The sequence below is a fragment of the Heptranchias perlo genome, chromosome 36 (genome assembly GCF_035084215.1).
Source record: "Heptranchias perlo isolate sHepPer1 chromosome 36, sHepPer1.hap1, whole genome shotgun sequence".
NCBI classification, from domain to species: Eukaryota; Metazoa; Chordata; class Chondrichthyes; order Hexanchiformes; family Hexanchidae; genus Heptranchias; species Heptranchias perlo.
This window is the reverse complement of record NC_090360.1, coordinates 6933253-6960232: the sequence shown is the minus strand read 5'-3', so window position 1 is coordinate 6960232 and position 26980 is coordinate 6933253. Positions and strand designations below refer to the sequence as shown.

Sequence of the window (26980 nt, the reverse complement as noted above, 5' to 3'; positions counted from 1 at the left end):
ATTCGGCCCATCGAGTCCGCGTCGGCTCTATGTAAGAGCAATCCAGCTAGTCCCACTCCCCCGCCCTTTCCCCGTAGCCCTGGAAATTTTTTCCCTTCAAGTACTTATCCAGTTCCCTTTTGAAGGCCATGATTGAATCTGCCTCCATCACCCTCTCGGGCAGCGCATTCCCGATCCTAACCGCTCGCTGTGTAAAAAAGTTTTTCCTCATGTCACCTTTCGTTCTTTTGCCAATCACCTTAAATCTATGTCCTCTGGTCCTTGACCCTTCCACCAATGGGAAAAGTTTCTATCTACTCTGTCCAGACCCTTCATGATTTTGAATACCTCGATCAAACCTCCTCGCAGCTGTCTCTATTCCAAGGAGAACAACCCCAGCTTCTCCAGTTTATCCACGTAACTAAAGTTCCTCATCCCTGGAATCATTCTAGTAAGTCTCTTCTGCACCCTTTCTAAGGCCTTCACATCTTTCCTGAAGTGCGGTGCCCAGAACTGGACACAATATTCCAGTTGTGGCCGAACCAGTGTTTTATAAAGGTCCATCATGACTTCCATAATTTTGTACTCTATGCCTCTATTTATAAATTGTAAACAATTTTACAACACCAAGTTATAGTCCAACAATTTTATTTTAAAATTCACAAGCTTTCGGAGGCTTCCTCCTTCCTCAAGAAATCCTCGAACCCTTCACATTTATAAATCGCAGAACAATATCTGGTGATTACAGATAGTCTTTTCAACTGCCCATTGCCAAGGCAACCAAAGTGTTCAGACAATTAGGTGTTACCTACAGGGCCACCGAATATACAAATGGCCAGAACAAAACAACAAAAAAAAACAGAGAGGCAGAAATATAGAAACATCCGGAAGGAAAAGACAGCAATTGACCCGTTATATTAAAAACAGATAACTTTTGTTCGCTGGTGGGGTTACGTGTATCGTGACATGAACCCAAGATCCCGGTTGAGGCCGTCCTCATGGGTGCGGAACTTGGCTATCAATTTCTGCTCGACGATTTTGCGTTGTCGTGTGTCTCGAAGGCCGCCTTGGAGTACGCTTACCCGAAGGTCGGTGGCTGAATGTCCTTGACTGCTGAAGTGTTCCCCGACTGGGAGGGAACCCTCCTGTCTGGCGATTGTTGTGTGGTGTCCGTTCATCCGTTGTCGCAGTGTCTGCATGGTCTCGCCAATGTACCATGCTCTGGGGCATCCTTTCCTGCAACGTATGAGGTAGACAACGTTGGCCGAGTCACAGGAGTATGAACCATGCACCTGGTGGGTGGTGTCCTCTCGTGTGATTGTGGTATCTGTGTCGATGATCTGGCATGTCTTGCAGAGGTTACCATGGCAGGGTTGTGTGGTGCCGTGGACGCTGTTCTCCTGAAAGCTATTTATAAAGCCCAGGATCCCGTTTGCTTTTTAACCCTTTTTTCAACCTGCCGTGCCACCTTCAACGATTTGTGCACATAAACCCCCAGATCCCTCTGTTCCTGTATCCCTTTTAGAGTTGTGCCTTCTAGGGGATAAATAAGATGCAAGATAAATAAATGCAAGATACATTTGAGGGAGGAATGTTGGCCTGGACACTCGAACATCTCTGTGCCTTTCTTCAAACAGGGATCTTTACTGCCCAACCAGCGTATGAAAGTACTGTAAGCAACGGAGAGAGCAGGCCTGGTCGCTGTCTTCCCGCTGTTGATCTAGCTAACGGAGAAACAATCCCGTATCTGAACCTTAGATTTATGTGTGTGGATGGTGGATTTTAACAAATCGCATTCTCGGAAGCAGCAGGCGGACAAGCCCAAAGCGGCAGAGAGAGAGAGAGAGAGCGAGCAGAGCTTTGAGGGCTGCTCAACCATGTAGGTAAATGTGACCGTCAATCAGTTTGATAGATGGTGCAGCACACCTTCTGTTCACAAAGTTCCCAAAACATCGAACGGCAAAGAAAGAATTACATTTATTTGCAGTTCATCGGCTAATATTGCAAACAGTGATCTCAATGTTAAGATGTTTAATGCCCTCTTCCCAAAAAAAACGTCACCAATCTGACTTATTCAAATAAGGCCGCCCCTAATAAATGGCTTAATTGGTGTTTTATTCAATGTTTAATATTCCATTCCAGCTGAATTTAATAGCACGCAGAAAAGGTAGATTGATGGCAATCTTCACAAGTGTTACCTAGACGCCTTGGTAGTAACATTGGCACTAGGGATTATCTAGTAGGAAGATACTTGAGATTTTGTTGAAAGAACATGGCTGCTTTAAGTGGAGTAGATTTTACACAAATTCACAAACAATGGAAAACTGGTAATCACAGCTCACATCATTCCACATCTGGTTGGACTTAAACTCAACACAGTCTTCATTATTATTTACATTATTGGGTTCACCTGAATCCCAATTGCTGTAAATGATTTCATCTCCATTTGGATACTTAAATAAGCGTTCTGTTTGAGTAGCTTTAATGCCAAGAAATACACTTTTCCCCATTTCTCTTACAATATCATAAATGGCTTTGTTTTCAGCTGAATTCCTGGGGCTGACAAGTTCCCCTCCTGCTTCCCTGCACATTCTTTTGGCATTCTCAAAATTTGTCTTCCCAATGGAAGCAACAAATAATTTCCCCTCAACATCTTGGATTCCAGCGTTGAAGGAAAAAGCTGAGGAGAGAAAGGAATAGGCTGAATGAAAACACAAAAGACACTTCATTTGTGATGAGTCAGTTTACCCAAAACTTGCTCGTAAAACGGCATGCAAGAAGCTTTTGTGCATCACTTCCTGTTTTAGAAAATTGAAATGGTAGAAGATATGGCTACAGGAAGTTTATGTAAAAGAAGTTCCCACCAACTCCTCACTGGCTCTGGAAGGTAACTGGGCTTGGTCATCCAGTTTAAGCTTGCAATTGCCAAACTTCTAAAGGCTTTATTAGGGTGACACATTAATGTAGTATTTCATGGAGGAGCTGTACGTTATTCTACACCTATCAGGTCATTGTACTTTATTACAATTTCACAGTGATTCATGTGCATCCCCAATTTCCTTTGCCCCATCGTTGGCGGGGCCGTGCCTTCAGCCGTCTAGGCCCTAAGCTCTGGAATTCCCTCCCTAAACCTCTCCGAATCTCTACCTCTCTCTCCTTCTTTTAAGACGCTCCTTAAAACCTACCTCTTTGACCAAGCTTTTGGTCACCTGTCCTAATGTCTCCTCATGTGGCTCGGTGTCAAAACTTGTCTGATAATCGCTCCTGTGGGACGCTTTCCCACGTTAAATGCAAGTTGTTGTTGTTGCTGTTGTTTTGCTTCCGAGAGGTTATTGTAGAGTTAAACACAACCAAAAATAACTCTGCTTACCTTTTCTAAGTTGAGATAAATTGTCCTGCAGGAGTTGAAGTTTAGCCTCTAAATCAGCCATTTGACTTGTGTTGCAGATTGGGCCTATAAAATGGGATCACATTTCCAAATCAGTTCTATAGTAACGCCCTCATCCCATAGAATTCAGGGATTATTTTTTGAGTACAAGCTAACAGTGGGCAACCTCGCCCATCATCACCCCATAATAAGAAAATTACCCCGATATGTAAATCACCAACACTGCAGTTTCTACAACTACGGCCAACGAGTACAAACTTTTTTTGACTGCTTAAATAAGACTGGTCTCTGCCTGGTCAAATGTCGGGTAGTGTGACCTTTCCCCAATGTATTAAAATGTTGTGTCTGTCGACACTTGCTGTCAACTTTTTGCCATTACAAATTCCCATTTCTAATGGAAACCGCCTATGTAAACTCGTCATGCAAAAATTGCACTTTCCGTCCAGTGGATCGATCATAACACTGAATCCTCCAGCCCCTGTTACAAAGCTTCAGTGTTTTACCGTACCATGAAAGAAAACAATGGCAGCTCATTGGTATTGAGAGCCGTTGCGAGTGAATCTCTCCCAAGAATAGCAGGTTGACAACAGGCCAGGTTACAGCTGCATTCTGCTGCTCGACAATAAATGGCTTAGTTTTTCATCCACTAATATCGCACTCCCTTCCCCCAGAGCCCGATTAAGAATTCTTGGGGCCCTGGGCAGGCACAACACCCACCCCCCGCACAATGTCTCCCCCCCCCCCCCCCCGCACAATGTCTCCCCCCCCCCCCCTGCACAATGTCTCCCCCCCCCCCCCCCCTGCACAATGTCTCCCCCCCCCCCCCGCACAATGTCTCCCCCCCCCCCCTGCACAATGTCTCCCCCCCCACCCCCGTACAATGTCTCCCCCCCCCCGTACAATGTCTCCCCCCCCCCCCCCACCGCACAATGTCTCCCCCCCCCCCCCCCGCACAATGTCTCCCCCCCCCACCCCCGTACAATGTCTCCCCCCCCCCCCCCCGTACAATGTCTCCCCCCCCCCCCATACAATGTCTCCCCCCCCCCGTACAATGTCTCCCCCCCCCCCCCCCGCACAATGTCTCCCCCCCCCACCCCCGTACAATGTCTCCCCCCCCCCCCGTACAATGTCTCCCCCCCCCCGCACAATGTCTCCCCCTCCCCCGCACAATGTCTCCCCCTCCCCCGTACAATGCCTCCCCCCCCCCGCACAATGTCTCCCCCTCCCCCGCACAATGTCTCCCCCCCCCCTGCACAATGTCTCCCCCCCCCCCCGCACAATGTCTCCCCCCCCCCCGCACAATGTCTCCCCCCCCCGCACAATGTCTCCCCCCCCCCCCGCACAATGTCTCCCCCCCCCGCACAATGTCTCCCCCCCCCCCCGCACAATGTCTCCCCCCCCCCCCTGCACAATGTCTCCCCCCCCCCGCACAATGTCTCCCCCCCCCCCCCGCACAATGTCTCCCCCCCCCGCACAATGTCTCCCCCCCCCCCCGCACAATGTCTCCCCCCCCCCGCACAATGTCTCCCCCCCCCCGCACAATGTCTCCCCCCCCCCGCACAATGTCTCCCCCCCCCCCCCCGCACAATGCCCCCCCCCATCAACTAGAACACAAAAATGTAGTGAAATGCATGAAGAAATAGGTCCATTGAATGATTACATGCTGCATTAATAATTAAGCAAATCATATCACAATATTCTATGCCCCATGGTTGGGCCCCTGGGCTCAGGTCCTTTGACACTGCCCTTGCCGTACGCTGGTAATTCAGCAGCATGATCAGAAGGTGGGACGGTGCTAAAAATTTGTTTGTGGATTTCCCTTCTCATCGCCCCGTCCCCCCCCAAAAAAAGGTATGCTTTAATGAAGTTGAATTTTTATGAAGGTGGGAGATGTCCCTGGCGAGAGGAATGTATTTTGGACTAATGCATAGTTAACATCAGAAATTCCCAGGTCAGGTAGAGCGTGGGTCAGGCGCAGAGTAAATCCTCAAGATGAGCGCCCCTACTATACTCAAGTGATTGTTCTTCCACTTTCCAAATCAGTCATGTGACAGATCAGAGGACCCGTACAGTTTTAGATCTTAAGTATCTCCATAATTATGTATTTTCATGGGAATCTGTGACACTCTCAGCCACTGTGACAACTTGAAAGCATGGTTTTCTGTGATGATTGAGAACAGCCTGTCTGTTTGTGTGTGAGTGTGTGCGTGTGTGTGAGGTGTGTGAGGTGTGTGTGAGTGTGTATGTGTGTGTGTGCGTGTGTGTGTGTGTGTGTGCATGTATGAGTGTGTGTGTGTGAGGTGTGTGTGAGTGTGTATGTGTGAGGTGTGTGTGTGTGTGCATGTATGAGTGTGTGTGAGTGTGAGGTGTGTGTGAGTGAGTGTGTATGTGTGAGGTGTGTGTGAGTGTGTATGTGTGTGAGTGTGAGTGAGGTGTGAGTGTGTGTGCGCGTGTGGAGTGCGGGAGAAGGGAAGATTTCAGCAAATCCACATCCCTGGCCAGTGATGCGACCCCAGTTTGGAGGGAGTTATTGGTCCAGTGTTTATGTGGATTGTTTAACGAGAGTTACAAGTGACGAGCACTATCTCTATTGCCATTTCCCCAGGGGGAAAACCTCTCGCCCATTTTCGCAATGTTGCTTTGTTGTACAGGTATTAAAAAGCGTCTCAAGAAACCTGTCAGCTAGTCACTGTGCTTTTTGAACTCCACTTTGATAGTTAACTTTGACTAATTGTGAAAGCAGCCCTTTTGATCTTCCTTTCTCACAGCTTGCATTCAAAATGTTGAGAACCATTTTAACCCAGGCTAGCACTCTAGGTTCATAAGCAAAATACTGCGGATGCTGGAAATCTGAAATAAAAACAGAAAATGCTGGAAACACTCAACAGGTCAGGCAGCATCTGAGGAGAAAGAAACAGAGTTAACGTTTCAGGTCGAAGACTTTTTGTCAGAACTGGAAGAAATTTGAGATTAGGCACTTTACAATCTTTGTAAAGATTACAACAATGATTTCAATAACTTCAGATCATAACCACTGCTCCCATTTTTTCGGACAGCAGGTGCTGGTAATGGTTCTGATGTTGCCATTTACAGCTCCTCTAGACCCATCTTTTGTTGCTTTACTTGTCCCATTACCACCCTCCTTGCCTTGCACCATCGTCCCTTTTGTCATTTAATCACTCCTGCCCTTTATCCTATAACAGATCTTCTTTTTTGTTCCTTCCTCCCCTCCCCTACCTCCCCCCACCCCCCGACCCCCTTTCCCTGGCTCTGTACTTGCTTAAAAACTCTTAAATCTCAAACTTCTTCCAATACTGATGAAAGGTCATCGACCTGAAACATTAACTCTGTTTCTCTCTCCACAGATGCTGCCTGACCTGCTGAGTATTTCCAGCATTTTCTGTTTTGATTTTAGGCTCTTTATTGTATTACTACTTCAGGTGGTCACCTAATCGAGGCTAGTTCAGCCCCTCCATGAACATCCCAAGTAAAACCTCCCGGTCACAGGCTCCCAGCCCAAATTAAGATTGTTACTTCTGAGATCTACCAGAGCTTATTATTTTGAAGCAGGGACTTTAAGTCAACTCAAGTGTTATAATCTAGTGTAATCGAATAAAATCTGCCGTATTTGCTTTTGCTTCTGTTTAATTTTACTTCTCAATAAATTGATTCATATTTTTTGGAGTCAGAATGTTATTTGTCCATCAGTTGGAGAGATCGGGAATGCATCGTGACATCCCATATCCATTAACTGTAAGAAGGCTTTATTATTAATCGTGCTGACTACTATTTTAGTTTACGGTCATATCAGTTCACAGGGAGGGTAGTCCTGCTGGTGGAACTAGAGAAAGAGGATCTGGAGTGAGCTTGAATTGTAACAACTGTGGGCTATCTTACTGAGATGGTCAATTTAGTGTTGGTCTATGCCTTCTCTTGCAACGCGCACAAAGTAGGTTCAGATGAAGCTCATTTGATCTCATCCTCCCAGAAAACAAACCCTACCATCTTCCAATTACAGCTTTAAAGTTGACTGACCAGTGGAAAGGACCTGAGTCTGACGCCATCTGAAGAACGACACTTCCAACATTGCAGCACTCCCACAGGAGCCTCCAACATTGCAGCACTCCCACAGGAGCCTCCAACATTGCAGCATTCCCGCAGGAGCCTCCAACATTGCAGCACTCCCACAGGAACCTCCAACATTGCAGCACTCCCACAGGAGTCTCCAACATTGCTGCACTCCCACAGGAGTCTCCAACATTGCTGCGCTCCCACAGGAGTCTCCAACATTGCTGCGCTCCCACAGGAGTCTCCAACATTGCAGCATTCCCACAGGAACCTCCAACATTGCAGCACTCCCACAGGAGCCTCCAACATTGCTGCGCTCCCACAGGAGCCTCCAACATTGCAGCACTCCCACAGGAGTCTCCAACATTGCAGCACTCCCACAGGAGTCTCCAACATTGCTGCGCTCCCACAGGAGTCTCCAACATTGCAGCACTCCCACAGGAGTCTCCAACATTGCTGCACTCCCACAGGAGTCTCCAACATTGCTGCGCTCCCACAGGAGTCTCCAACATTGCAGCACTCCCACAGGAGTCTCCAACATTGCTGCGCTCCCACAGGAGTCTCCAACATTGCAGCACTCCCACAGGAGCCTCCAACATTGCAGCATTCCCACAGGAACCTCCAACATTGCAGCATTCCCACAGGAGTCTCCAACATTGCTGCGCTCCCACAGGAACCTCCAACATTGCAGCATTCCCACAGGAACCTCCAACATTGCAGCATTCCCACAGGAACCTCCAACATTGCTGCGCTCCCACAGGAGCCTCCAACATTGCTGCGCTCCCACAGGAACCTCCAACATTGCAGCGCTCCCACAGGAGCCTCCAACATTGCAGCATTCCCACAGGAACCTCCAACATTGCAGCATTCCCACAGGAACCTCCAACATTGCTGCGCTCCCACAGGAGCCTCCAACATTGCTGCGCTCCCACAGGAACCTCCAACATTGCAGCACTCCCACAGGAACCTCCAACATTGCAGCATTCCCACAGGAACCTCCAACATTGCTGCGCTCCCACAGGAACCTCCAACATTGCAGCACTCCCACAGGAACCTCCAACATTGCAGCATTCCCACAGGAGCCTCCAACATTGCAGCACTCCCACAGGAACCTCCAACATTGCAGCATTCCCACAGGAGCCTCCAACATTGGAGCACTCCCACAGGAGCCTCCAACATTGCAGCATTCCCACAGGAGCCTCCAACATTGCAGCATTCCCACAGGAGTCTCCAACATTGCAGCACTCCCACAGGAGCCTCCAACATTGCAGCACTCCCACAGGAGTCTCCAACATTGCAGCACTCCCACAGGAGCCTCCAACATTGCAGCACTCCCACAGGAGCCTCCAACATTGCTGCGCTCCCACAGGAGCCTCCAACATTGCTGCGCTCCCACAGGAGTCTCCAACATTGCAGCACTCCCACAGGAGCCTCCAACATTGCTGCGCTCCCACAGGAGCCTCCAACATTGCAGCACTCCCACAGGAGCCTCCAACATTGCAGCACTCCCACAGGAGCCTCCAACATTGCTGCGCTCCCACAGGAACCTCCCAAACCCGCGACCTCTACCACCTAGAAGGACAAGAGCAGCAGGCGCATGGGAACAACACCACCTGCACGATCCCCTCCAAGTCACACACCATCCCGACTTGGAAATATATCGCCGTTCCTTCATCGTCGCTGGGTCAAAATCCTGGAACCCCCCTTCCTAACAGCACTGTGGGAGAACCGTCACCACACGGACTGCAACGGTTCAAGAAGGCGGCTCACCACCACCTTCTCAAGGGCAATTAGGGATGGGCAATAAATGCTGGCCTCGCCAGCGACACCCACATCCCATGAATGAATTTTTAAAAAATTGCAGCGCTCCACAGTACTACACTGGAGGAACCTCCAACAATGCAGGACTGCTACAATACCGCACTAGGTTATGTACTCCAGCCCTAGTGTGGGACTGAAACTCACAACTTTCTCCCAACAGAACCAAGTTGATCTTCTCCAGGAGTATTTCTTGTGTCTAATATGCCTAAAGATAACTATACCTTCATATCCTTTGTCCCCTTTCTCCCCCTTCTGTCCAGCTGGTCCAACTTTCCCAGGACGACCGTCGTTGGCTTTGGGTCCTTGAACTCCTGGAAAACCTGTTTTGGGACCAAACCAAAACCATTTTAAACTGTACATGAAACTGAACCCTATCAATTGTATTTCAGACTCCAAGGGTGACATCATGTATTCGTTTTGAAAGAGAAAATGTTGACATAAGGCAAATGTGAGATAATTCTCCATTATTCAAGGAGGGAGGGGGGGAATTCCAGAGCTTAGGGCCGAGACAGCTGAAGTTGTGGCTGCCAATGGTGGGGCGAAGGAAGTGGGGGGTGCACAAGAGGCCAGAGTTGGACACGATTTGAACACCAGGATGAGAATTTTAAAATTGAGGTGTTGGTGGACCGGGAGCCAGCGACTCAGGGGTGATGGGTGAACGGGACTTGGTGCGAGTTAGGATATGGGCAGCAGTGCTTTAGATGAGCTCAAGTTTGTGAAGGGTGGAAGATGGGAGGCCAGCCAGGAGAACATTGGATTAGTCGAGTCTAGAGGTAACAAAGGTGTGGATGAGGGTTTTAGCAGCAGATGGGCTGAGGCAGGGGTAGAGAAGGGCGAAAATTACAGAGGTGGGAGTAGGCAGTCTTTGTGATGGAGAGGATATGATGTTGGAATCTCAGCTCAGGGTCAAATAGGACGCCGAGGTTGCGAACAGTCTGGTTCAGCCTGAGACAGTGGCCAGGGAGGGGGATGGAATCGGTGGCTAGGGAACGGAGTTTGTGGCGGGGACTGAAGACAATGGCTTTGGTCTTCCCAATATTTAATGGGAGGAAATTGTGGCTCATTCAAGACTGAATGTCGGATAAGCAGTCTGACAATACAGAGGCAGTGGAGGGGTCGAGAGAGGTGGTGGTGAGGTAGGGCTGGGCGTCCTCAGCGTAGATGTGGAACCTGATGTGTCTTCAGCTGATATCACCGAGGGGCAGCATGAGCATGAACATGAGAAATCGGAGGGGGCCAAAGTCGAAAGTTACCCGCATTGTCTCTCTGATGCTGCTGAATCACACTGTACGTGGGACCACACAGCTATATGAAAAAAGAAAGACTTGTATTTATTTAATGCCTTTCCACGACCTCAGGACCTTCGAAAGCGCATTACAGCCAACGAAGTACTTTGGAATTGTAGTCACTGTTGTATTGTAAGAAACGCGGCAGCCAATTTGCGCACAGCAAGATCCCGCAATCAGCAGTGAGATAATGACTAGATCATCTGTTTCAGTGATGTTGGTTGAGGGATAAATATTGGCCAGGACACCAAGGAGAACTCCCCAGCTCTTCTTCAAAATAGTGTCATGGGATCTTTTACACCCACCTAAAAGGGCTCATCCAAAAGAGGGGACCTCCGACAGTGCAGTGCTCCCTCAGTACTACATTGGGAGTATCAGCTTGGATTTTGTGCTCAAGCCTCTGGAGTGGGATTTGAACCCACAATCTTCTGACGAGCTTCTCAGGTCATTTTTACATTTTGTTTTCTAAGGAACGTTTTTCCATAAAATTCTCTTCATACCTGGATATCCCCTTTCCCCTTTTATCCCATCGTTACCATCCCTTCCGTCTCTTCCGTTTAATCCGTTGTTTCCTGGAGAACCTGGAATTCCTGGAAACATGGTGCACATCTTCAGCTTTTCAATATCCATCTCTTGTCCATGTAAAATCGCCAGTATCGAGGTCACCACTGCGACTACGACAAGCGGACGATGAAGAGACATTGTCCCCCCTTTTCAGACGTCTTTGAGCCCCAGGAAAAAAAAAATACCTTGAATGGAAAAATTCTCACCCTAAACTGTAGTGCACAGGGAATTGTGAAATTTCAGATCTCCTCTGGATTGAAATGAGAAGATAAACAGCATTGGCAGAATGTGCAGTCATGACCTATACCCAGGTTAATGGATGCCAAAAATAAATATTTACTGGTTAATGATCAATAAAGGGTCCTTTTCTGCTAATAAAACACGTTTGTAACTTCTTGTAAAGAGGTGATACTGAAGGCTCGGATTTGGTTAGATGTATGTTGACTTGATTTATGTTGTTATTCACTGGGCAATTACAATAAGATTTATAATAAATGCAGGTTGTATGGCTGAGAATGGTAAGGGTTGGGCCTTAGATCTTGATTAACCATCATTTGCCCTTTGCCTCTATGGGTTGGGATGTTATCCGAGTTCACCAGTTCAATTTTTGTTTTTTACTCCACTCCCACTCATGGCTTTACCCCCTCCCCCAATAAAAATGCATGATGGGACATGGTGAGCAAGTATTGCAAGGCTCTTCTTACATGGGAACTTTTCTTTGTCGTTGACAATCTTTGTAAAATGGGTATTTTTTAGTCCAAAATGGCAGAGTAATACAGTGGAGCCTTTGACCACTGTGCCATGGAATGGGATTTCATGGGTTTACACCCTCAACTCCCCACCCAGGGAATTCCCAATCTTAGCCGTGCCGCTGTGAGGAAATACTGAGTGGAGGCCATGAGTTCCTTCACTGGAAGAGAAAGGCTACCCATGACCTTTCAGCCAGTTGTGGGGCAGTATTAGCGACGGCCTGGGAATAGGCTCTCTGTCGAGCATCTTGGTTGTAGGCGATGCAGGGAAATTAAGAGAAAGAAAGAGAAAAATATAGCTTCAGACACACAAAACAATTAGTGTTGAGGAACAATAGGAAAAGTGTGTTCCAATCCAAAGGATATCTCTCACTGTGTTACTTTTAACAAACACACCATGAAAGATAAAAACAAAAAGGCTTCATGTTGTGTCAGAGGTTACGGTATTTGAGACTGTACAATAGAAGCTGCGGAGGAGGAAGAGAATCATCAGCTCTTAGTTAAGTTGGGACTTATTATAAGAAGATTGCTTTGGTCAATTGGCCAACAAAACAATTTGCACTTTTACAGCATAAAACACCCCGAGAGGAGAATAGAGATCGAGGGGGACTCATGATAAGAACTAGAGGAGGTGACAAAAGTCTTGGTCGAAAATGTAGGTTTTGAGGATGCTTTGACAGATACATAGTGAGGGGGAAGGAAAGGATTCGGGAAAGAATTCCAGAGTAATTTCAGAGCAGAGAATGGGGGGATTCGCAGCGGGCAGAAGGTGTGAACTGGGATGTTGGGTTGGGGGGACGTTGTGGAGGACAGAGAAGGTTGAGGCTGTAGAGGGATTTGAAAGTGAGATGAGGATTTTAATGGGGAGTCAGTGAACATTGGCTAGGACGTGAGTGATGGGAGAATGCGAATGGTGGAGTTTTGGGTGAGTTGAAGATTGTTGAGGGGCTGGGATGCAATGAGGAAAGCATTGGAAAAGTGGAACCTAGAGGAAACAAGAGCATGGATGAGAGCTTCAGCAGTGCTTGAGGTGAGATAGGGATGGAGGCTGGCAATATTACAGAAGTGAAAATAGGTTGTTTCAGAACTGGTTGGGATAAGGACTACAATACTCCTGGATGTGGTCAAGAAAGAAAGAACTTGCATTTATATAGTGCCTTTCATGACCTCGGGAGGTCCCAAAGCGCTTTACAGCCAATTAAGTACTTTTGAGGTGTAGTCACTGTTGTAATATAGGAAACGTGGCAGCCAATTTGCGCACAGCAAGGTCCCATAAACAGCAATGTGATAGTGGCCAGATAATCTGTTTTAGTGATGTTGGCTGAGGGATAAATATTGTCCAGGACACCGGGGAGAATTCCCCTGCTCTTCTTTGAATAGTGGCCGTGGGATCTTTTATGACCACCTAAGAGGGCAGATGGGCCCTTGGTTTAACGTCTCATCTGAAAGACGATTGACCAACCGGCCTGAATCACCCGTGGAACCTGGAGAGATGGACCTGTCACTTGGGCTGGGATTCTTCCCAATCAGCTTCAGATAATCCTGCAAGCCAATGTTCCAAGAGGTAAAGTGGTCCTCGTTCAACAAGAAGTGGGAAGCAGATGTGGTAGGCTGGATGGTTTTAGCTGATTAAACTCTAGCGATACCCATGCGCAAACTTGGGGGGGGTCTCTAAACCTTGATTCCGTCAACCTGTGCCAAAGCACTTTGGAGTTAGGTAAGAGAATGTCACAATGCATCTTGGGTAAACAGGAGCCCTACAGTTGGGCGTGGGTTTCTCAGTAGCTTAATTTGGAGACTCTTAAATAGGGTGATGGGTTTCTGAAAAAACGGAATGTGGGGTTCAAAGCTCAGCTCAGGGTCCAACAGGTCATGAGGCTGCACACCAGCTGACTAATATTGAGTGATCTGTTGGGGAGGGGGGAATGCAGTCTTTGCTTTATGGTGTGGACTTTCTGGTCAAACAGGAAGGCTTAGCTCTTGCCAACGTTAAGCTGCCGAAAGTCCTGGCCTATCTACGACTTAACGTTGGATAAGCAGTTGGACAGCACGGAAACAGTCGGGGAGTTAAGTGTGGTGGTGGAGGACAGGTGTCATCACCGTAACGTTAGAAGCTGACCTCGTGCTTGAGGATAATTTAACTGGGGCGCAACATAAAGACAATAAATAGGAGGGGGGCCAAGGATGGAACGTTGGAGAATGCTGGGAGTGACCGTATGGAGACAGGAGGTCATTGTAGGAGATGTTATGGTTACATTGGGACAGATAGAAGTGAAACCATGGTAATGCTGTGGAAGTGCACTGCAGAAAAGAGGCGGTGTATTTAGTATCTGAAGCAGATGTGGGTATGGTAGCATAGTGATTATGGTACTGGACTAATAATTTGGAGGCCTGGAGTTATAAGTTCAAATCCTACCACAGTAGCTGGGGAATTTAAGTTCATAATTAAATTTTTAAAAAGCTAGTATCAGTAATGGTGGCCATGAAAGTACTGGATTGTTGTCTCTTTAGGGAAGGAAACCTGCCGTCCTTACCCATTCTGGCCTATATGTGACTCCAGATCCACAGAAATGTGGTTGATTTTTAATTGCCCTCTGAAATGGCCTAGCAAGCCACCCAGTTGTTGAAGAAGGCAGCTCACCACCACCTTCTCAAGGGCAATTAGGGATGGGCAATAAATGCTGGCCTTGCCAGTGATGCCCATATCCCATGAATGAATAAAAAAAAGATAGAAAACTAATGGAAAATGTCTGCTTTAAGTTTGAATTCCCTGCAAACCTGCTATATGTTTATCCGACTACTATTTGTCATTGAACAGTGACTTTCATAAAGAAGCTAATTGTTTAACGGTGGTTTTTGTTGTCGTGTCTGTTTGCCCATCTTGGCAGAGGGCTCCTGACACCTTGGCGGTACCATCAGGAAAATCACTGCCATGAGACGAAACCTGTCCATAAGCCACATACTCATTCATTCTTACAGAGCTTTCTTACAGAGCTATCAATAACGGACAGCGAAGGAGGAGGATGAGGTTGACTGTCATTTCCCGTCACTTGTTAGGAAAAAGAATTCCAGATGGTTCAATAAAATCTTCAGATGGTTTAATTTAGGAATTATAACTCAAATGTACTAAACTTTAAGCATTGCTGAGAATGTGTTTGCAGAAGGAACACAACATTTAGAGAATGTGAATTCAAAGTTGTTTTGACTTCCCGAAGGGAAAGTAGATAGCAGAAGAATTAGAGTGAAATATGTAGACAAAACTGTGCCAGCTCTCCTCAAACACCCACCAGACACTGATACATTACCCACCCCTCCTATAAATGCATCATCCAAACCACCACCACACCCAAATACTGACTTAAAAAAACAACCCCCAAGGACGCAAAGGCCATTTGTTTTAAACAGGACTCTTGACAACCCTGGAAAAGGAAACTGCCGACATGGCTGTAAGATTTCAATCGATGAAAGATAATGTAATCCCCTCAACACCCCCCACCCCCCAACAAAAAGCCAATTCAAAACATAGATGGAAAAGGAATAGTGTAGCTGTAAAGCTATCTTCACCAATTAAGAGAGAAATACGAGCACATTTAGGGTGAATTTCGCAAGACTCTGCTCCCAGTGTGGAGAATTAATGGGTGTAAAATCGGGATTGCCGAGAACCGTGCGTGTCTGAAACTCCGATCTGCACTCAAGGTACACAAAATTTCCCTTTATTATTTATATTGCTTTGGCTTGGATCAATTGGCAGCACATTCGACTCTGAGCCGGAAATACTGAGATAAAGGACTTGCATTTATATAGCGCCTTTCACGACCTCGGGACGTCCCAAAGTGCTTTACAGCAAATTAACTACTTTTTTTGAAGTGTAGTCGCTGTTGTAATGTAGGGAACGTGGCAGCCAATTTGCGCACAGCAAGCTCCCACAAATAGCAATGTCGTAATGACCAGATAATCTTTTTTTTGGTGATGTTGGTTGAGGGATAAATATCGGCCCAGGACTCTCCTGCTCCTCTTCGAAACAGTGGCCGCGGGATCTTTTACGTCCACCCGAGAGGGCATGCGGGGCCTCGGTTTAACGTCTCATCCGAAAGACGGCATCTCCAACAGTGCAGCACTCCCTCAGTACTGCACTGGGAGTGTCAGCCTAGATTTTGTGTTCAGGTCTCTGGAGTGGGAGTTGAACCCACAACCTTCTGACTGGGAGGCGAGAGGGCTATCACGCATATGGACAATGGCCATTTGGGTGAGGTAATAGTGGATGGAAAGACATGGAATCCTACACTGACAAGAAGTCAACATCTTAAAGAGAAGGGCCGAGGGCAATTGGAAATCACGTCTTAAAAAGAAAACCTAAGCCCTAGGTCTTGGATTTTAATCAACACAGAAATCAGTTATTTCGGTGTACAGGAAGTGATCACTTCAATAAACAAGGGACACTTAATAATCCATGGAACACAACTTGTGTTCTAATGCTCCTGACAAGAAGATCACGAGTGGGTTGTGATCTGTGCCAAGTGTGGAATTTAAATCATGTGTACTGGGTCTTCAGAGTGAATCAAAACGTTTGCTGCACAAAAGGAGGCCATTCAGCCCATCGTGCCTGTGCCAGCGCTCGCTGGAGCCATCGACTCCAATTCCATTTACTACCCTTTTCCTGAGTCCTTTTATCTTCTTCCCTTTCAAAAGCTAATTGAGCTGCCTTTAAATTAATGTTCTAGTCTCTGTCTCAATCGCCCTGTGTGGTGAAGCATTCCATGTTCTAACAAGCCTCTGCGTGGGGAGTGGGGAGGAGCGAATTCATCTAATTTCCCCTTTCATTCTGTGCTGGATGTGGATTCTATCTGTTAAAAATGAATTAAGTTGCCAAACGGGAAGAATGCTTTACATAAAGTGACAAACAGTTGGGTTCAGTAGCACGCTATGTTGTTGCTCTGAGGCGTGGCTCCGTCTCAGCAGGACTGAGGCACGTTTGAACAACTTAACGCCAGGAGTTATTGGGCTGCGTGACACGGGAGCATTCTGAAGCAGTGAGCACTGTTGCGTCGGCAGGAAATCAGGACCAGAGAGGGGGCAGGGGAACCGCAGATTGTGGGCAAAAAAAAAAATAGGATGGTACAGGGAGCAATGGAGACAAGAGAAAATAATTGATGGTTGGTGGAAGGAAATTCACACACAGATCCAATTATCCAAAGCAAAATGAACAGTCATCCCATCATTTTTCTTTCTTCTTAAAGGGAGTAGGAGAGGATAGAGGCAGCAGAGAGTACGAGGCACAGAATGGAGAAAAGCACCATTTGGTTAGTTGAATATTGTTTGGTGACTGTCATCAAGTTTGTGGAATTGTTTGATTAGTGGAATTATTCTCAATCAGATCAGAGTGTGAACTTCCTTTTAGATGGTTAGATGGCCTGTACAATTTGCTTTGGATAATTGGATCTCTGCGTGAATTTTCTTTCTTGTGATTATCAGAATGTGGCTGTTTGAGGGATTTTAAAAAGGCTGCATATAGTGACACCACTATTCCCGGCCAGAATGGAGATGATTGGGTAATTCCTCCGTCAATCACGCCTGGAGACCGCACTGCTGTAAGTGACTGGGATTGATTTTACGCACATAATTTGCATTATGTAACTATCCTCCATTTTGCTGGAGAAATAATCCTGCTTTTATCGGGAGACTTTGCTACAGTTTCGCTCATGAGTTCTGTTTTCTGTAGTTTGTAGAGACTGTTTAAATAGACTCTGTTTGCTGTTTGGTGAGTAAATAGATTGTGTTTGACTGTGAGTCCTGCCTTAAGTCCCGCCCCACCTCCAAATCATTGGCTGACGCAGTGATGTCAATATTTACTCGGTTTTTAAAATGTCTTTGCTGATTGCCAACATCGAAACAGCATGATCTCGCAGTGTTCATTTTACAGCAGTGGCTATTTGTACAAAGTATATTTCATGAATTGTGTACATTTCAGGCTGTGTGACTTTATTCACTCTGGTGTTTACAGGAAGCAGTAATACACATCTACCTACTAGCATAGAAGTTCCAACAGGGAACCAGGCCATTTGGCCCAACCAGTCCGTGTCGGAGTTTACCCTCCAAGCGAGCAAATAGTTTTAATCATATTTGCCCACCGTGTTCCCGTTTCAGTTCATTTTATAATCCCATATGTGCTCAAGTTAGACTGTGTGAGGGTCAGCAGAATAAAAGGGTGGAACTCCTCCAGAGGATTCCTTTGCAGAAAATTTGGCATAAACACGGACTCTGAATTGCAGGAAGGATTTCATCCTTATACGACTTCTGTACGGGGTAAACTAATCCTTTACTATTCCAGTCCTCTCCTGGTTGGCGTCCCACCATCCACCCTCCATAAATTGCAGCTCATCCAAAACTCTGCTGCTCGTATCCTAACTCACACCGGGTCCCGTTCACCCATCACCCCTGTGCTCGCTGACCTACATTGGCTCCCGGTCCAGGAATGCCTCGAATTTAAAATTCTCGTCCTTGTGTTCAAATCCCTCCGTGGCCTCGCCCCTTCCCTATCCCTGTAACCTCCTCCAGCCCTACAACCCTCCGAGATTTCTGAATTCCTCCAATTCTGGCCTCTTCATTGCTCCACCATTGGCGGTCATGCCTTCAGCTGCCTTGACCCTAAGCTCTGGAATTCCCTCCCTAAACCTCTCCGCCTCCGTACCTCTCTCTCCTCCTTTAAGACGCTCTTTAAAACCTACTTCTTACTTGTCCTAATATCTCTTTATGTGGCTCAGTGTCAAATTTTGTTTGCTAACTCTCCTGTGAAGAGCCTTGGAAACATTTTACTTCGTTAAAGGCGCTATATAAATGCAAGTTGTTGTTGTAGCTTTAAATGTGCAACAATGCCTTGAAGCACAGGAGCACATCTGTTATTTCCAGATGCTGCCGTTGGCTACAATGCTAAGATTACAAGTGGAGCTTAAACCCACTACCTTCTGACTCGGGTGAGAGTGTTACCCACCCAGCCAAGCTAACATACGGGCAGAAGACACAAAGGGCAAGATGGCAGTGCGGCCTGAAGATGCCCCAGATTTACTCGCTCAGAATTACGAACCTGTTCCGGTCACTTGTTATGTCAGCACGAGCGCAGGGATCCCCCCCACCGTGTGTCTATTTCTGCCCGAGTGCTGGAATGCTGTGGGGTAGCTCCGCTGTTCCCAATGTGACCTCGCTGATCCAATTGCAATGCCAAGGTAAATTTTCCAATTGCACCCTCCTGGTGCGGAGCCCGCTTACCGGTGAGTTTAAAAAATATTTTTATAACTTTTCTGTGGAATCTTTGTTGGGTTAAGAGGAGGGGCAGGAGTGTTCCCCTCCCCCCAGGTCCCACAAGGAGACCCTCCACTCTCCCTCTCGGACGCTGGCATCGGCTGACAGAGCCCTTGCTAACTTTGTAGCGAGGGCCGTTCCCTCGGGTCCCCAGCGTTCTGAGGCTCCCGGCCCCTTTTCCCGCTCCCACCGGTCGGCCCTGACCTCAGTCCTGCCGGTTTCAGGCGGGAGACGGTCCTCGATTGTTAAAATGGCACTGGGGCTCACGCTGAGCTCCCCGTTTGGGGGTGGGGGGGGGGGTTCCCTCCCCCCATATGTGTCCCCCCTCTCCCCCCAATTAAAAATCGAGTCCAGTGTAATTCGGGGCCTCCTAACTCCTGCCTGGTGTTCTCCCCTTATTGAGATAAGAACCCCCTGGAGCATTAGTGTATAAAGGACAGAAAGCCAAGGTGAAATGATCTCCTCTCTTTTTCCCCCCTCTCCCACTTACCTGCCTCAATGGTTGGCCACCAGATGGTGCAACTGGGTAAAGGATGCAGTTTGTATTATTAAGATGTATTGGTTTGATGTTAGTTTGTTCCTGTGTTGGGTGCCAGCTTCCCCCCACCCCGCATCCCTTTCATTTTCTTATCAAGTGGTGGACTGCAAACTCTCAGGAGTCTGACTTTCTCTTGCCCCTGCGATGCTGTTGATTCCTGGAGGAACGGACCTGCATTTATATAGCGCCTTTCATGACTTCAGGACGTCCCAAAGTGCTTTACAACCAATGAAGTACTTTTGAAGTGTAGTCACTGTTGTAATCTAGAAAACGTGGCAGCCAATTTGCGCACAGCAAGCTCCCACAAACAGCAATGTGATAATGACCAGATAATTTGTTTTTAGGTGTTGGTTGAGGGATAAACATTGGCCAGGACACCGGAGAGAACTCCCCCTGCTCTTCTTCAAAATTGTACGATGGGACCTTTTGCGTCCACCTGAGAGGGCGGACAGGGCCTCGGATTAACATCTCATCCGAAAGACGGTACTTCTGACAGTGTAGCACTCCCTTAGTACTGCCATGGAGCATCAGCCTAGATTATGTGCTAAGGTCTTTGGAATGGGACTTGAACCCACGACCTTCTGACACAGAGGCAAGAGTGCTACCCCCTGAGCTACTGCTGCCACCTGGCCAGGTTACTCGTACCTCGCTGTCGGCCGCGCTGCTCCTGTGTAAAGACGACTTTGGCCTCTTTTGATATTAGTCTGGTGACTGGTGATCACCGCATTGCAAAATCAGCACTACGCCCTGTAAGATACTGGGACGTTCACCAGGTCCTCCCTGGGTCTCTGTTTAAAGTGGTTTTCTGTTGTTGACGAGCCTGTATTTCTTGATTGGAACTCCATTTCACACTGTTTCATTCGATGCACGACCTTTATGGAGCATTATGGAACGCGTTCGGTATCTGGTCACTTTTCTCTCCTTCCTGATGGACCAGTGTTGTCCAGTACGTTAGCCACTAGCCACATGTGGCTCATTGGGAATCCAGATGTGGCGAATTGCATTTCTGATTAGTAAATAAAAAATGAGTAGTAGAAACAGTCCTTGGGCATGTGATCTTAACACTCACAATCATACAGTGTGTCCTTGTGAACTTTAACCTTTTTGTGCGTTTGTTGGTAAAATGTCAAGACCAAAAGCAGAGTGTGCGAGTGTATTGTGTTTGCTGTGAGTGCTTTTCTTCCTTGGATACTGAATGGTGGGAGATGGTTGGTAAGTAAATGTACATTTGTGAAATACATTTACCTGTATTGTGTGTAAGGTCTTTTCTAATAAAATTAGTGCAAGTGGCTAAAATGGTGTCTCCGTAGCCACATCTGTGGCTAGTCTGCGATTTCTATTCAACAACACATGCTGATGAATTTGTGTTTAAAGCTGCCATTTTGATTGGTGCCAGTTAAAATGTACAAAGAAAACACAGTTATTAACTTCCTGACTGGTGTAGCACTGTAGCACATCTGGCAGTGCACTTCCTGACCGGTGTAGCTCGGTAGCACATCTGGCAGTGCACTTCCTGACTGGTGTGGCTCAATAGCACATCTGGCAGTGCATTTCCTGACTGGTGTGGCTCTGTAGCACATCTGGCAGTGCACTTCCTGACCGGTATGGCTCAGTAGCACATCTGGCAGTGGACTTAGCGAGAACTATCAGGCGGGTCATTCTAGTCTTTGTAGAAGTAAAATTAAACTGGTGGAACACACACACACATACACACCACGATCGTGCCAATTAAATGACGCGTACAGGTGGCTGGAGTTTAAATTTTTTTTTTATGTATCTATTTTCCCTGTCAGACAAGCAGATGGTACCTGATTCCTGTGGCAGAGTCTGTCTCCCTTTTCCAGCAGGATTTCATTTTCAGACGCAGCTTCACAAATGTTCAATTTAAGGATCTGAGTGCAGAAGATGTGTGAATTCTCACTCCTGTTATAATATGACACTCACCTGGGTTTCAGCCCTGTGTTGGAGGAAGGAGAGTACCGTATTGCCATGCAATATAAGCTGCACCCCCAAATGTGAGCTCTCTCTCCCGGAGGACAAACAACTCACATATAGGCTGCAACCCCAACTCAAACTGGACGTTTGCTTTTAAATAGCCTTTAGGTGATTCAGAGTTTAATGAGTTTGTTACTTTGATTGATGCAGAAGACATTAAAGGGTCCCTGTTTTGGTAATAATGTTGTAAGGAAGCAGGGTAGATGGTAGAACGACATTTTAGAAAGCAGCTTGGAGCAAACAAGGGATTAATAAATTTCAGATTATACAACATCAAACCAGAATAAATTTCAGGTCCTGCAATAGTAAACTGAAACCAGTTTGATCATATTGTGTGAGGCACTGATAGAAGGACCACTTGATCACATTGTTTGGGCACCTTATCTCAGGAAGGATATACTGGCCTTGGAGGGGGTGCAGCGCAGCGTACCAGAATGATACCGGGGCTAAAAGGGTTAAATTATGAGGACAGGTTTCAGAGACTAGGCTTGTATTCCTTTGAGTATAGGAGATTAAGGGGTGATCTAATTGAGGTGTTTAAGACGATTAAAGGATTTGATAGGGTGGATAGAGAGAAACTATTTCCTCTGGTGGGGGGAGTCCAGAACAAGGGGGCAGAACCTTAAAATTAGAGCCAGGCCGTTCAGGGGTGATGTCAGGAAGCACTTCTTCACACAAAGGGGAGTGACTCCCCCACCAGAGGAAATAGTTTCTCTCTATCTACCCTATCAAAGTTCAGCTTCACCTCCTATATAAACAAACTGTTTTTCTCGGTCTCTCTCTCTCCCTCAAAAATCCACACTGTCTGTTTCTGTCCATGGGTACTGCATGCCTCGAAAATCTTTCAATTTATTTTCACTGCATTTTCTAGTGTCCTGCAGTTCCCCTGAATGCCTGCTAGTGGCGATGTTTAACCTGGAGAGACTAGGGGCCCGATTTTAGCAGGGCTGCGGGTTCTCGGCGGGTGGTCTATCGGGCGCGTGGAAAACGCTGCCGGTGAATTAAGTGCGTCCCCCCCACGCGATCGCAGGATAATTGAGGTCATTAACGTGCCGTTACGGGTTCTCCGCTTCTCAGCTGCGCGCCGGCGGCCTGCGCATGCGCAGTGACGTCTGAGCGATGGTGGAGCTCTATTTAAAGGGGCAGTCCACCAATGCCCCTCCAGCTGCAAACAAGAGGTAGCGCAACATGGAGCAACCCAGGGGTAAGGCTGCCCCACGATTCTCTGACCACGCACTCCAGCTGCTGCTGGACGGGGTCCGGAGGAGGAGGAGGGAGACGTTGTTCCCCAGCGATGGAAGGAAGTGCCCTGGCTCCGCCACCAGCAAGGCATGGGCGGAGGTGGCGGCGGAGGTTAGCAGCAGGGGCAACACCTCCAGAACTTGGATCCAGTGTCGGAAGAGATTCAATGACCTCACTAGGTCCGGGAAAGTGAGTACACTAACGCACTCTCCCACACTCCGTCTTCCACATCACCTCAAACACCTCACAACCCCTTCTGCACTGCCACCACAGCGCTCCCGCATCAATCCTCACAGCCACTCAACTATCATCCTCACCGTGCCTGCACGTACCCACCGTCCCTGTCCCCATTCGAACACTACCACACACCCCAATCCCCATACAATGGGATGGCCATGTGGCACACGCATCCTCCCATCCATCTGCCACACGTTCAACCCACCCACACCAATGCTTGAAGCGTCTCACAATGCAATCACCACTCAATCACGCATCTGTGTTTTGCCTTCACAGGAGACGAGGTGCAAGAACGCCCGGGAAAGGGCACGCACCAGGTGGTTCTGACGGACGCCGAGGTGGACGTGTTGGAGATCAGCCACATGCTACATTGCCTGTCCGTGGCGGATGGCGAGGCTGGGGCTGCAGAAACGTCTGGTAACGGAAAGCTGACACTCAGCACTCATGATCGCGAATGATCTTAGCATCACCTGGCATCTGCCGCACCGCAACATTTGTCCACATGCCTGATATTGCCCTCTGTTCTCTTGCAGGGCCGTCTGCGAGCGCCGTATCCGTTGAGGGCGATTCCTCAGACGACATGCCGGTCTCTGAGGGTGCATCGTCACATATGAGCCAAGCATCCACCAGCGCAGATACACACACCTCGGTGGATCCCCCTCCTCAATTAGTTGGGATTGCACATGGTGAGTCACCGCGCACATTTGAGCATGAGCAGACCCTGGTGGCAGGGGCAGCCGCGGAGGGTCCGCGTCGGTGGGAGCACTCTTCTCCAGGCTCTGCTCAGCCGGACCCAGATGCTGAACCCAGGGGGCCACCAGTCAAAAGGAGAGTCGTCGAGGGGCGCCAGCACATTGCCGAGGTACTGGGAGAGGTGCCACGCGCACTCTCCACAATCGCGCGGAGGATGGAGGAGTCCAACTCCTGCATGAGGGGAATGGTGGCGCAGGTACAGGAGGGTATCTCCGAGATAGTGTCGCAGGGACGTGAAGGCATCTCTGAGATAGTGTCGCGGGTAGGTGTGGGAATGTCTGCGGTGGAGGACAGGCTAGCCTCCCTCGAGCGTCACGCACAGCTCAACAATGAGTCCATGCAGGCCCTGACAACGGCAGTTCGGATTCAGGGTGAGCAACATTCTGCCGCCATAAACAGGCTGACAGATACATTGGAGGTGGCCTTGCAAGGTCTCACACAGGTCATCCAAACTGCCGTCCAGCAGGGTGGAAGGGGTGATGTGGGCCTAGGCCATGAGAGGGAAGATGGTGAACGGGAACATGGAAGTGGGGACGCTACTCAAGGTGCCCCCACGTCTCACCCGTTGCCCCCCTCTCAACCAGTACCCGCAATGGTGCCTCCTCTCCAGGTGGCCGAGTCTGCCCCTGCACGGGTGCAGGAGGAGCAGTCTGTGGAGGTGCCCTCACGGGCACCGAAACCCAGGGGGCGTCGGCCCAAAGCATCTACCCGGTCAGGGCATGAACAAGAGCAACCTGCCACTACCTCTGCTGGAGCCACAGGGGTAGCACCACGTAGGGGTTCCCGCAAACGTAAGGCAAAGGTTTTATGAACACAAAGGGAATGCACCAGGGTGTCTGACAAATTGTTATGTTTTTATTTTTAGTCCTTGAATGCACATACACAATAAACACAATTGTTCTCACCACTGCTGCCACCTCTTGTCCATTCTTCAGCAGCTTGTGCAATAGGTCCCTTCCGTGCGGCTCATCATGACGACGAACACCTGGTCCCACCCATTGGGCACACTACAGTGGGTGCAGGAGTACTGGCACCACTCTTCTGTGGAGGGGGCTGGTATGGCCGCTCCTCTGTGCACGTGATGAGATGTGAACGCCTCAGACAGTGTGATGTTACGAGAACCGTTGACATATGAGTGCCTCCCTGGCCTGACGAGCATCCAGGCGAGCCGGTGTTCAGCCCATGGGTCGTTCCTCCTCCTCTCGCTCGTCATCCTCCTCCTCCTCCTCCTCCTCCTCCTCATCGTCGTCCTCAATGTGGGTGGTGGGTGTGCATGGGGCCTCCTCCAGCGGCACCCCTCTCTGTTGTGCCATGTTGTGCAGGGCACAGCAGACAACTATAATTCGTCCCACTCTGAGTGGCGTGTATTGGAGCGCTCCCCCAGAATGATCAAGGCACCTGAAGCGCATCTTGAGCAGCCCTATAGCCTCCTCAATTGCAGACCTGGTAGCAATGTGGCTGTCATTATATCGACGCTGCGGCTCGGTGATGGGGTTCCTCAGAGGTGTCATAAGCCACATGTGCAGGGGATATCCCTTGTCGCTGAGGAGCCAGCCGTTGCCGGTGTTGGGTGCGTGGAAGAGGGGCGGGACGGTGGACTCCCTGAGGACGAAGGCAGCGTGGCAGCTGCCAGGGTATCTGGCGCACACGTGTAGGAATCTCTGGCGGTGGTCACAGATGAGCTGGGCGTTCATGGAGTGATACCCCTTCCTGTTGATGAACAGCCCTGGCTCATGTGGAGGTGCCCGTATTGCTATGTGGGTGCAGTCAATTACACCCTGCAACCGTGGGAAGCCAGCCACAGCATGGAAACCAACCGCCCTCTCCATCTGGCTGCGCTCGTCCATGGCGAAGTTGATGTAGTGCGAGGCCCTGTGGAACAACCCATCGGTGACCTGCCTTGTGCACTTGTGTGCAGACGACTGACAGACACCGGTGATGTCCCCGGTGGCACCCTGGAAGGATCCGGAGGCGAAGAAGTTGAGGGCAGTGGTGACTTTGACGGCGACGGGTAAGAAGATGCTGCTTGGTCCATCCGGGAGCAGCTCGTCATTAAGGAGGCTGCAGATGTCGGCGACCACCTGGCGAGTGACTCTGAGCCTCCGTATGCACTGCTCCTCGGAGAGGTCCGTGAAGCTGAGCCTCGGTCTGTAGACCCTGTGCGGAGGGTAGTGCCTCCTGCGACGCATCTCTCTCTGCGGTTGCCCTCCCTCCTGCTGTGCAGGTGGATGTGCCACAGCACCGTGTTGTGGGGCTCCACGTCTCTGAGGCGGACGGCGTGGCCTGCGAGGCTGCTGGGGCTGGTGATGCTGTTCGTCCTCCGAGGATGTCGAGGCGGCCCCCATCTGGCAGGTGTAGGTCTGAGGGGTTGTGCACGGTAGGTAAGTGTGTCCTCGCACCGGGGTTGTGGTTCCACGTCGGTGAATCTTCTGGCTTGGAGGGGGGTGGTGGAGGGCAGGCGTTGCCCTATGTGACGGAGTGGCCTCCTGCGTTGGTGAAGGGTCTCTCCCCCCACCTGTGGAATGCACCTTGGCAGCTGCCACAGGCTGCTGGCTGCAACACGTCCGTTTGGAGTGAGAGTGTTTCCCCCAGTATGGGAAACAGTCTCAGTTCAAGGTAAAATCCCACCCTTCCTAATAAAACAGCTCAATCAGGTCAGTTGATGACCTGAAATAGCTAGATAAATATTGTCAAGTGGCATCCCGCTGGCTTTAATTGCCTGCGGGATTCCCACCAGCGGGGGCTGCGCGCTCACGCCGGCGCGTCCGTGGGGAACCCGGAAGTGGGCGGGATCGAGGCGGGCTCCGGTCCCGCTCCGGGATTCCCCGATTTTCGGCGCCCCCCCCCCCCGCCGAGAACGCACCCGATAGCGGGTGATAAAATCGGGCCCTAGCGTTCTGTAACTGGAGGAGGCCATTCAGCCCCTTGAGCCTGTTCCACCAGTCAATTAGACCACGGCTGATCTGTATCATAACTCCATTTACTCAGTTTAGTTCCGTAACCCTTAATACCCTCGCCTAACAAACATCTATTAATCTCAGTTTTTACATTTTCAATTGACCCC

At 48.9% G+C, this 26980-nt stretch overlaps 1 protein-coding gene across 2 annotated transcripts in view; it reads right to left on the bottom strand.

Moving 5' to 3' along the window:
- Positions 1 to 620: 620 nt before the first annotated feature.
- Positions 621 to 26980, bottom strand: part of LOC137304047 (mannose-binding protein-like) — a 62810-nt gene continuing 36450 nt past the window's right edge. Inside the window, exons 1-4 of one of the 2 annotated variants that reach the window (XM_067972466.1) lie at positions 11043 to 11342; positions 9478 to 9576; positions 3350 to 3433; positions 621 to 2659 (exon numbers count right to left, since the gene is read on the bottom strand). In XM_067972466.1, the coding sequence (XP_067828567.1) occupies positions 2277 to 2659; positions 3350 to 3433; positions 9478 to 9576; positions 11043 to 11244 (768 nt within the window). In that variant the 5' untranslated portion in view covers positions 11245 to 11342 and the 3' untranslated portion in view covers positions 621 to 2276. Of the gene's footprint in view, positions 2660 to 3349; positions 3434 to 9477; positions 9577 to 11042; positions 11343 to 26980 lie in introns of those variants that run through there. The other variant, XM_067972467.1, reaches the window with a different exon arrangement.